Here is a 12,287-nt window from a genome sequence, read left to right on the forward strand (position 1 = left end):
TGGGGGCGCCCGGCTGCCGGGGGCGTGGCCGCGTTATCCACGTCATTCGGCAGGGGCGTGGCTCCGCGTGGGCGTGGCTTGGCGTGGGCGTGGTCACTTCCCTCGCACTGAACGTCATCGGTGACGTCACGTGGCCACGTGGCTCGTCACAGTTCGAGACGGACGTGAAGGAGGCGGCTGCTTTTTCGTCTTTAGCGTCGACATCTTCAGATTCTTCATCATCCTAATCGCTGAGCACCTTCTGCTGAAGCCATTGACGTGGTGAGTTGTGTGGGTCAGTGTTGTGGGTCTGTGGTGAGTTGTCTGGGTCTGTGGTGAGTTGTGTGGGTCCGTGTTGTGGATCCGTGGTGAGTTGTGTGGGTTCTTGGTGAGAGTGTTGGTTCGTGGTGAGTTGTGTGGGTCCTTATTGTGGCTTATTGGTGAGTGTGGGTGTCCGTGGTGAGGATTCATGGTGAGTTGTGAGAGTCCGTGGTGAGGATGTGGGTTCGTGGTGAGTTGTGTGGATTCGTGGTGATGATGTGGGTTTGTGGTGAGTTGTGTGGGTTCGTGGTGAGTTGTGTGGGTTCGTGGTGAGGATGTGGGTTCGTGGTGAGTTGTGTGGGTTCGTGGTGAGGATGTGGGTTCTTGGTTTGATGTGTGGGTTAGTGGTGAGGATGTGGGTTTGAGGTGAGTTGTGTGGGTTCGTGGTGAGGATGTGGGTTTGTGGTGAGTTGTGTGGGTTCGTGGTGAGGATGTGGGTTTGTGGCGAGTTGTGAGGGTTCGTGGTGTAGGTTTGGGTTTGTGGTGAGTTGTGAGGGTTCGTGGTGAGGATGTGGGTTTGTGGTGAGTTGTGAGGGTTTGTGGTGTAGATGTGGGTTTGTGGTGAGTTGTGAGGGTTCGTGGTGAGGATGTGGGTTCTTGGTGAGGGTTGGTGGGTTCGTGGTGAGGATGTGGGTTTGTGGTGCGTGAGTCCGTGCTAACAATGTGAGTCCACGTGGTAGCGGTGCAATCGCCCTCTACTGAACTCTGCCTGACTCTCCCCACTCTCCACTCTCCACGCAGAGACGCCGAGAGATTTACGGAGCACAGCAACGCCATGCAGGTAGGCGTGGCCCCCTCCACTCAACATATGAACACCACCCTAACTTACAAACACCACCTACACTTACAAACACCACCCTCACTTACAAACACCACCCTCACTTACGAACACCACCCTCACTTACAAACACCACCCACACTTACAAACACCATCCACACTTACAAACACCACTCACACTTACAAACACCACCCTCACTTACAAACACCACCCACACTTACAAACACCACTCAGACTTACAAACACCACCCACACTTACAAACACCACCCTCACTTACATAGACCACCCTCACTTACAAACACCACCCACACTTACAAATACCACCCTCACTTACAAACACCACCCTCACTTACAAACACCACCCACACTTACAAACACCACCCACACTTACAAACACCACCCACACTTACAAACACCACCCTCACTTACAAACACCACCCACACTTACGAACACCACCCACACTTACAACACCACCCTCACTTACAAACACCACCCTCACTTACAAACACCACCCTCACTTACGAACACCACCCTCACTTACAAACACCACCCTCACTTACAAACACCATCCACACTTACAAACACCACCCTCACTTACGAACACCACCCTCACTTACGAACACCACCCTCACTTACAAACACCATCCACTATTACAAACACCACCCTCACTTACAAACACCACCCTCACTTACGAACACCACCCTCACTTACAAACACCACCCTCACTTACGAACACCACCCTCACTTACAAACACCACTCACACTTACAAACACCATCCACTATTACAAACACCACCCTCACTTACAAACACCACCCACACTTACAAACACCACCCACACCTGTGAACACCACTCACACTTACAAACACCACCCATATATGTATACATATATACATATATATGTATGTGTGTGTATATATGTATGTATGAATGTGTATGTGTGTGTGTGTGTATGAATGTGTATGTATGTGTGTGTATGTGTGTATGTGTGTGTATATATGTATCTATGAATGTGTATGTGTGTAGGAATGTGTATGTATGTGTGTATGTATGTGTGTATGTCTGTGTATATGTGTGTGTGTATGAATGTGTATGTGTGTATGTGTGTGTAAGTATGTATGAATGTGTGTGTATGCGTGTATGTGTATATATGTGTGTATATGTGTATGTGTGTGTGTATGTGTGTGTGTATGCCCTGGTGGTCCCCCTTTTCAAGAAGGGGGACCGCACAGACTGTAACAACTACAGGGGCATCTCACTCCTCAGTGTGCCGGGAAAGGTCCTGGCAAGGATTATTCAACATCGCCTTGCCAGGCACGCTGAGGAGAGGCTTGCGGAGCCCCAATGCGGTTTCAGGAAAGGGTGGTCCTGCACAGATGCCATATTTTCTGTCCGTCTGCTACAGCAGAGGTGTAGGGAATTCCAACAAGACCTACATCTCTGCTTTATTGACCTGGTCAAGGCCTATGATACCATCAGTAGGCCTGGGCTCTGGGTCGTTCTTCGTGCTTTTGGAGTACCTGACCCTCTGCTCACGATCATTAAGGACCTTCATGATGGTGAGCGGGCCCGGGTAAAACTACGTGGCCGGGAGTCAGAGCCATTCCCTGTACACCTTGGGGTGCGACAGGGATGTCCTCTGGCTCCCACATTATTTAACATCTATTTTGACCACGTAGTTCGTGAAGCCTTCAATAGCTGTACCGGGGGAATCTCCATATGGTACAGATATAATGGGAGGCTAATCGATGCCCGGGTGCGGTCAAGGGATGGCTCCCTATTACTCAACCACGTTATGTATGCTGATGATTTGGTAATAGCTGCTCAGTCAGAGGAGGAGTTGGAGACGCTGCTGCTGAGACAGGAGCGTGCCACTAAGAGGTGGGGCCTTACCATCAGCCCCACCAAAACTAAGCACCTGCCTGGGTATTTTGTACCATCGGACACTCCACCCCCACAACTCCCAATCGGTGATGGGGCAGTTGTGGAGAGAGTGGAGAGTTTCCCATACCTGGGCAGTGTGCTTATGACTGGCTCCAGTTTAACAGCAGAGGTCTCACTCCGAATCAGTCGAGCGGCAATATATTTTCATCGGTTGCGTAACGCTGTGTGGAAGCTACCTGGTCTGTCGCTCCGCACTAAGCTTCAGGTCTTCTCGGCCACGGTCATTCCCTCCCTTCTCTACGCTTGCGAAACGTGGACCCCCCTAATGGAACATCTTCGCTGGTTAGAAACATTTAGACTGGCCTGCCTACGATCCATCCTGGGTTTAACCAGACTGGATTGTGTGAGGAGCTCACAAATCCTTGAAAGATCTGGGCAGGGTCCCATCGGTGAGCTCCTTCGGTAGGCAAGGCTGCGATGGCTGGGTCATGTAGCCCGCATGCCCAGCCACCGCATGCCGAAACAGCTTTTGTTTGGCCGGATTGAGGGGGCTAAGCGGGCGCGGCACGGGCTAGAGAAGAGATGGAGTGATGTGGTACAGGAGGACGTGGAGCTGAGTGGACTTGCCGATGACTGGTACCAGCGGTGTCAAGATCGGCCTCTGTGGAGGAGGCTCGTGAAGGATGCTACTGGGCAGTTGGAGGCAGTTGCCCTCCAACAACAACGGAGGACGGAGGAGCGACGCTCAGAACAACGAGCGGAGCGCCGGGTGGCTAAAGCACAGCAGGTTGGCACAGTAGGGGGCACAGGTGGTGCATCAGCCAGTCATCTCAGTCAGTCGACCCGTGGCACCTGGGTCTGCCCCGTGACCTCCTGCCAGCGGGCGTTCGACACTTCACGTGGCCTCACGGTGCACATAGCCTGGCACAAGCGTCGTGGTGACGTCACCGCCACTTAGTGGCGAATGGCGGTTGTTGTTGTGTATGTATGTATGAATTTGTGTGCGTGTAGACGAGGCAAGCTGGACCGAGCGGGAGGCAGCCTCCGCCTATCACCAGGTGGAGTGCGCTGACCGCCAGCTCCACGTTAATCCGCCCCAAATCACCCAAAGGTAAGAACGAGAGAGGAGCAGGAGAATCATCAAAGTCTAAGAATGATGGCAGCTCAGATCAAAGCAGCTCAACCAAGTGGGCTGATATCATCGTCATCATCATCGTCGTCATCATCATCGCCGTCATCATCGTCGTCATCATCATCATCGTCGTCATCATCATTGTCGCTGTCGCGTGGAAATGCATAGCAGCAGCCAAATAACACTTGGATACAAGCGTGGTGATGTTGATTCCTCTAAATGTTGAGCGGGGAGATACTCACAGAGACACCCATAGATACACAGAGACACCCATAGACATACACTGACAACCATAGACAGAGACACCCATAGACACACAGAGACACTCATAGACACCCACATACACCCATAGACACTCATAGACACACAGAGACACACAGATACACCCGTAGACACACAGAGACCCACAGAGACACCCAGACCCAAAAAGAAGTTTAACTTTCGTAGATGCAACCTGTACCGCCACGTGGGTCTACATTAGCGTTGAAGGGTTCCCGACGACTCGGAGGTTTAGGGGCTTTCGCCGTAAGTTTACTCGAAGCTTATTACAGTACACGAGGGTGTAACAACTTCCCCAGGGGTCCCGGGCTACGTCCCACTAGCCCCCCCGTCACAGCCGGCTGCCCCGTGCTGCCTCCTCTGCGTCCGACCGTGGGTTCAGCCAACCCGGCCGACCGAGGAGCGCGGTCACCTCCAGCCCTGTACGCTGTGCTATCCCCTACTCCTACCCTCTTGCCCCTGGCTCCCCCCGTTCCACCCTACTCCGAGCCCTGGCTCCAGCAACGACCCCGCCTACGTCACGGGGTTCCCCTTTTTATACCAAGGGGAGACGTGACGTCATGGAGCCGCCCGGCGCGCATGACGTCACGTTTCGTGACGCCATCGCGCCGGACGGCACACCTGACGACACGTTTCCATTTGACTCCTCTGCATTAGTAAAGGTCTCTGGTGAGTCTCTGTGAGTCTCTGTGGGTGTCAGTGGGTCTCTGTGGCTCTCTGTGGGTCTCTATGAGTCTCTGTGGGTCTCTGTGGGTCTCAATGAGTCTCTGTGGGTCTCTTTGAGTCTGTAGAAAAATGCGTTTAGAGCATTTGTCTGCCACGTGATGATAACGATGATGATGATGACGATGATGACGACGGTGATGATGACGACGATGATGATGACACCAGCCACTTTGGGGGGGGGGGGGGCATAGCGCGGTTTGTGTATACAAAACAAGTTGATAGCTTCAGTTGTTGTGGCTGATGTTGTTGTTGTCACGTGTGCAGCGATCCAGCGTATCTTCAAGACTTCCCTGACGAAGCGCCAGAAGCTGGAGCTCGCCGCCATGGACGCGGTTTGGTTTTTTACTTTGGACGAGGGGGAGGAGGAAAGCCGAGGGGGCGTGGCCAATGGAGGATATGACGACGACGATAACAACTACATCCTTGTGAGACTCACACACACAGTCACACACACACACACAGACACACACATACACAGACACACACACACAGACACACACAACTACATCCTTGTGAGACTCACACACACAGACACACAGACACACACGCACACACAGACACACACAGACACACACACACAGACACACACAGACACACACATACACACAGACACACACAGACACATACAGACACTCACACAGCCACACACACAAACACAGACACACACAGACACACACAGACACATACACACAGACACAGACACACACAGACACACACAGACACAGACACACACACACAGACACACACACACAGACACACACACAGACACACACAGACACACACAGACACACACCGACACACACAGACACACACACAACTACATCCCTGTGAGACTCACACACAAGACAAAGACAAAGATCCCCTATATAGCCTTCACAGACTGTAGGGGCAAGTGCTGTTAGCGAGCACCTATGAAGGCCAGAACGTTACACGAGGGGGTGGGTGGCCAGCACCACGCCCGACCGCCTTTGTCTCCCCAGTGGCGATGTTTACACACCGCACCAGCTACTCATTTGAGGCTGAGTCGACCTAGGGGAGGCCCGGGACCGGTTCAGATAATCGTCACTGTTGGTGTTGGCCGTGAGTGGGAATCGAACCCCGGGTCGCCAGGTTGATAACGCAGCGTAACGCTAACCGCTGCACCACCACTCCCCACACACACAGACACACACAGACCCCCAATTTGACCTTCACCCTGATGCTTTCCGTGACCTCCCCGTGACCCCACTTTGACCTTCACCATGACCACTCCGCGTGACCTCCCTCGTGACCCCTGCAAGGTCCAGAACGAGCACTTCTACTACCGCTTCGAGCTGAACGAGACGATTGGGCATGGCGGACAGGGCGTGGTGGTGCAGTGTCTGGACCACAAGACTCGGAAAATGGTGGCGCTCAAGATCCTCGCCTCGCCCTCCAAGTGAGTGGGCCCTGGTGCAGCGGTGCAGTCAACAGCAGCAGCAGCAGCACCAACAACAACAACAACAACGATGTCAACAACAACAATGGGCCAACTATGGGACTGCTGTTGTCACTGTGAGCTAACACTCACAGTGACAACAATAACAAACTATGGCTGAAACATCCTTTACTTGACTCGCTCGAGCACCCACCACCATCACGACCACTGCCACCCCCATCACCACCACCACTGCCACCACCATCACCACCATCACACTACCACCACCCCTCTCTCGCTACCACCACCATCACGACCACTGCCACCACCATCACCACCACCATCACACTACCACCACCACCATCACACTACCACCACCATCACGACCACTGCCACCACCCCTCTCTCACTACCACCACCACACTACCACCATCACACTACCACCACCACCATCACAACAACAACAACCGCCATTCGCCACTAAGTGGCGGTGACGTCACCACGACGCTTGTGCCAGGCTATGTGCACCCTGAGGCCACGTGAAGTGTCGAACGCCCGCTGGCAGGAGGTCACGGGGCAGACCCAGGTGCCACGGGTGGACTGACTGAGATGACTGGCTGATGCACCACCTTTGCCCCCTACTGTGCCAACCTGCTGTGCTTTAGCCACCCGGCACTCCGCTCGTTATTCTGAGTGTCGCTCCTCCGCCCTCCGTTGTTGTTGGAGGGCGACTACCTCCAACTGCCCAGTAGCGTCCTTCACGAGCCTCCTCCACAGAGGCCGATCTTGACACCGCTGGTACCAGTCATTGGCAAGTCCACTCAGCTCCACGTCCTCCTGTACCACATCACTCCATCTCTTCTCTAGCCCGTGCCGCGCCCGCCTAGCCCCCTCAATCCGGCCGAACAAAAGCTGTTTCGGCATGACCCAGCCATCGCAGCCTTCCCCGCCGGAGGAGCTCACCGATGGGACCTTGCCCAGATCTTTCAAGGATTTGTGAGCTCCTCACACAATCCAGTCTGGTTAAACCCAGGATGGATCGTAGGCAGGTCAGCCTAAATGTTTCTAACCGGCGAAGATGTTCCATTAGGGGTTCCACGTTTCGCAAGCATAGAGAAGGGAGGGAATGACCGTGGCTGAGAAGACCTGAAGCTTAGTGCGGAGCGACAGACCAGGTAGCTTCCTCACAGCGTTATGCAACCGATGAAAATATATTGCCGCTCGACTGATTCGGAGAGAGACCTCTGCTGTTAAACTGGAGCCAGTCATAAGCACACTGCCCAGGTATGGGAAACTCTCCACTCTCTCCACAACTGCCCCATCACCGATTGAGAGTTGTGGGGGTGGAGTGTCCGATGGCACAAAATACCCAGGCAGGTGCTAGTTTTGGTGGGGCTGATGGTAAGGCCCCACCTCTTAGTGGCACGCTCCTGTCTCAGCAGCAGCGTCTCCAACTCCTCCTCTGAATGAGCAGCTATTACCAAATCATCAGCATACATAACGTGGTTGAGCTATAGGGAGCCATCCCTTGACCGCACCCGGGCGTCGATCAGCCTCCCATTATATCTGTACTATATGGAGATTCCCCCGGTACAGCTATTGCAGGCTTCACGAACTACGTGGTCAAAATAGATGTTAAATAATGGGGGAGCCAGAGGACATCCCTGTCGCACCCCAAGGTTAACAGGGAATGGCTCTGACTCCCGGCCACGTAGTTTTACCCGGGCCCGCTCACCATCATGAAGGTCCTTAATGATCGTGAGCAGAGCGTCAGGTACTCCAAAAGCACGAAGAATAACCCAGAGCCCAGGCCTACTGATGGTATCATAGGCCTTGACCAGGTCAATAAAGCAGAGATGTAGGTCTTGTTGGAATTCCCTACACCTCTGCTGTAGCAGACGGACAGAAAATATGGCATCTGTGCAGGACCGCCCTTTCCTGAAACCACATTGGGACTCCGCAAGCCTCTCCTCAGCGTGCCTGGCAAGGCGATGTTGAATAATCCTTGCCAGGACCTTTCCCGGCACACTGAGGAGTGAGATGCCCCTGTAGTTGTTACAGTCTGTGCGGTCCCCCTTCTTAAAAAGGGGGACCACCAGGGCATCCTTCCAATCCTGCGGAACCCGTCCAGTGGTCCAGACTGTTGTTATGATGTCATATAGGGCAGTCTGTGCACAAACGCCGCCCTCCCTCAGCATTTCGCTTGGGAGATCATCTCTGCCCGCTGCCTTTCCTCGTCTCAGACTTCGGATTGCCTTCAGTACTTCCTCAACAGATGGCACCTCAGCCAGCCATTCACAGGGGGTGACTTCTTCCAATATTTGAGGCACCGCAGTCTCAGCAGGGTCATCCTCACTTTGTGCCACAATGTTTTCCTGGCTGAGGGATTTTCCCTCCCCCAGGACCTCACAGAAATGCTCAGCAAATCTGCAAACCTGTTCCTGGGGGTTCGAGATTGGGTCACCGTTTTTTCCCCTAATGATGGTAATAGGTGTGGCGCTGCAGATTACTTTTTTGATGGAGTTAAATAGAGATTTGTGATCACGGGCCACTGAGGCAGACTCCATCTCCTCAGCAACCCGCGACCACCACCCATCCTTGCAGCGCCTCACGGCTCTCCGAACCTCCGAGTGAAGGCTGCGGTAAGCCTCCTCATTCTCTGACGTGGGATTCTGTAGCCGATGACAGTGGGCCTGTCGCTTTTTCTCAACCATCCTGAACACCTCCTCTGTCAGCCAGGGTCTCTGGGGAGGTCTGGACCGCGTACCCAAAGCAGCCATTGCAGCTGCATGAGTCACAGTCCTAAACCTCGCCCATTTATCCTCGACATCAGGAGGAGTCAGGGACGATGCCAATCCCAGCCGCAAGCGATGATGAAATTCTCGCTTGCAACTTTCATCAGATAACTGAGACCAGGCCACTTTAGGTTGGAATGGGGTCCTGGGTGAATACCCACCATCGGAGTGGAAGAATGGCAGGCGCATCTTACAGATGACTAGTCGATGGTCAGGGGGCAGATCAGCTCCACGGTAGGTCCTGGTGTCAAGGACATGGGCTCGCATCCGCTTGTCCGTCACTATGTAGTCCAGCAGATGTTCTTGCTTGGACCCGGCATGCATCCATGATGTTGTGTGGATGCGCCGATGCCGGAACAGCGTGTTGGTAATTACAAGCCCATGGGCTGCACAACAATCTAGCAGCCTCCTACCGTTGTTATTGAGCTGATCTGGCCCCTGCCCTCCAATCACTCCAGACCAGGTGCCAGTATCATGACCAACTCGGGCATTGAATTCACCCAGCATGATGACTCTATCCCGAGGGGCCACTTTAGCCAGCACCTGCGACAGGAGGTCATAGAAGGCATCTGACTCATCGGCTTTGCCTGCATCCCTCCACGGATGTTCATCTTCAATGGGGGCATAAGTAACGACGACCACCATTCCTCGCCTCCGGTTGATGGGAAGGCGAGCCCAAAGTAGCCTGGGACTTACAGCTTCCCACACCTCACCGCCACGCTCCCACGCCCCCTTCATTCTTTTGTTCAAAAGAAGAGCCACACCCTGTTGTTTGGCAGTCTGCTGCCCCGAGTAGAGGACTGTCCACCCCTCATGGTGGCAGGAGCCAGAGCCGGTCCACCGGACCTCCTGAATGCCACAGAGATCCAGGCGGTACCGGTCCAGCTCCCGACAGAGGAGTGGCAGCCTCTCCTCCGCAGTGAGCGTTCGAACATTCCACGTGGCCACCCGTAATGACTTTTCGTTGTTTCTGGAGGAGCCCCGAGGGTAGATATTCAATCTCCTGGCTCCGCCAATTGGGGTTTGGCCAGGAGACGTCATAGATGCCTGGCCCCCCGGGGCCTCCGGCACAAGCTTATTAGTTACATATTTCAGTTTAACTCGTGGTTTAGTGGTAATTAATTGAAGGTGGAGGGGTTACCAGCCCCTCGCACCCGTCCAGAGCCCCCGTTTAGCCCCTGTGGTGGACACATATGCCATGAGGGGAGGAGCCAATCAAAATTGGACCTCTCCCCACAGCACTCTCCACGACAGAGTTGCCCGTCCGGCACCGCACGGAGGTAGGGGGTTGTTTTGCCGGACCACCATCACACTACCACCACCACCACCATCATCACCATCACACTACCACCACCATCACCATCACACTACCACCACCACCACCCCCACACTACCACCACCATCACGACTACTACCACCACCACCCCCACACCACCACCACCCTTCCCCACCATCACCACCATCCCTCCTCTACGTTATGTCTAAACTCTCTGTCTCTCTGTCTCTGTGTCTCTCTCTGTGCACTCGCTCACTCGCGCGCAGCTCCATGCAAGAGGAGAACCAGCTGAGGGAGATGCAGATGTCCATGGAGCTGCAGAGCCACCGTAGCGACGTGGACTTCAACGTTGCCAGAGTCCTGGAGACTTTCTCCTTCCGAGGACATAAATGCCTTGTCATGGAGCTGTTGAGGTACGAACAGCACCAGCACCAGCACCACTCACTCACTCACCATCACCACTACCGCCATCACCACCACTCACTTACCATCACGACTACCACCATCATCACCGCTACCACCACGACTCACTCACTCACCATCACCACTACCACCAGCACCACCACTCACTCACTCACCATCACCACTACCACCAACACCACCACCACTCACTCACTCATTCACCATCACCACTACCACCAGCACCACCACTCACTCACCATCACTACTACCACCATCACCACCATCACCACCACCACCACCACCACCTACTCACTCACCACCACTCACTCACTCACTCACCACTACCACCACCACTCACTCACCCACCATCACCACCACTCACCATCACCACTACCACCATCACCACCCACTCACCACCACCACACCACCACCCACAGAGACCCACAGAGAGGGGCATCGCTGACGCCTCTGTCTCCCCGTCACAGCACGAACCTCCATTGGCTGCTCAGAGACATGGGGCAGGGGCACATCGACGAGGACATCGCGAGGGCCTACACCAGGGGCATCCTCCGCTTCCTCGCCTATGCCAAGTCCCGGGGCATCGTCCACGGGGACATAAAGCTGGTGAGCGGAGGGCAGGCTGGGGGCGCGGACGCTCGCTTCGACGCTCGGCACTCTGACAGATGTAGATGAAACTGGTCCTCCACGTTCTGTAGATGTAGATGCCACTGGTCCTTCACGTTCTGTAGATGTAGATGCCACTGGTTCTTCACGCTCTGTAGATGTAGATGCCACTGGTCCTTCACGTTCTGTAGATGTAGATGCCACTGGTCCTTCACGTTCTGTAGATGTAGATGCCACTGGTCCTTCACGTTCTGTAGATGTAGATGCCACTGGTTCTTCACGTTCTGTAGACGCAGATGCCACTGTTCTTCACATTCTGTAGTTGTAGATGTCACTGGTTCTTCACGTTCTGTAGATGTAGATGCCACTGGTTCTTCACTTTCTGTTGATGTAGATGCCACTGGTTCTTCACTTTCTGTAGATGTAGATGCCACTGGTTCTTCACGTTCTGTAGATGTAGATGCCACTGGTCCTTCACATTCTGGAGACGAATATGCCATTGCTTCTTCACGTTCTGCAGATGTAGATGTCACTGGTTACAGATGTAGATGCCACTGGTTCTTCACGTTCTGGAGATATAGATGTCACTGGTTTTTCGCGTTCTGTAGATGTAGATGCCACTGGTCCTTCACATTCTGTAGATGTAGATGCCACTGGTTCGTCACGTTCGAAAGATGTAGATGCCACTGGT

The 12,287-nt window shown here is 53.9% G+C and overlaps 1 protein-coding gene across 1 annotated transcript; it reads left to right on the top strand.

Annotated features, from left to right (window-relative positions):
* Nucleotides 1-20: 20 nt before the first annotated feature.
* LOC142905878 (dual specificity tyrosine-phosphorylation-regulated kinase 2-like) lies at nucleotides 21-11,993 on the top strand. Its single transcript, XM_076053125.1, has 7 exons — nucleotides 21-261; nucleotides 1,042-1,081; nucleotides 3,978-4,077; nucleotides 5,368-5,528; nucleotides 6,384-6,520; nucleotides 10,837-10,983; nucleotides 11,458-11,993. The coding sequence occupies exons 2-7, from the start codon at nucleotides 1,076-1,078 to the stop codon at nucleotides 11,663-11,665; spliced, it is 759 nt and encodes a 252-aa protein (XP_075909240.1). The 5' UTR covers nucleotides 21-261; nucleotides 1,042-1,075; the 3' UTR covers nucleotides 11,666-11,993.
* The last annotated feature ends 294 nt before the right edge of the window (nucleotides 11,994-12,287 follow it).

The sequence above is a fragment of the Petromyzon marinus genome, chromosome 59 (assembly GCF_048934315.1).
Source record: "Petromyzon marinus isolate PM22_M1 ecotype Great Lakes invasive population chromosome 59, UKy_Petmar_22M1.pri1.0, whole genome shotgun sequence".
Lineage (NCBI taxonomy): Eukaryota > Metazoa > Chordata > Hyperoartia > Petromyzontiformes > Petromyzontidae > Petromyzon > Petromyzon marinus.

What these genes read in the sequence shown, in the direction of transcription:
- LOC142905878 (XM_076053125.1), top strand. An exon ending in CCGCCCCAAATCACCCAAAG is followed by an intron (nt 4,078 to 5,367) that starts GTAAGAACGAGA and finishes TCACGTGTGCAG; the next exon opens with CGATCCAGCGTATCTTCAAG. An exon ending in ACGATAACAACTACATCCTT is followed by an intron (nt 5,529 to 6,383) that starts GTGAGACTCACA and finishes GACCCCTGCAAG; the next exon opens with GTCCAGAACGAGCACTTCTA.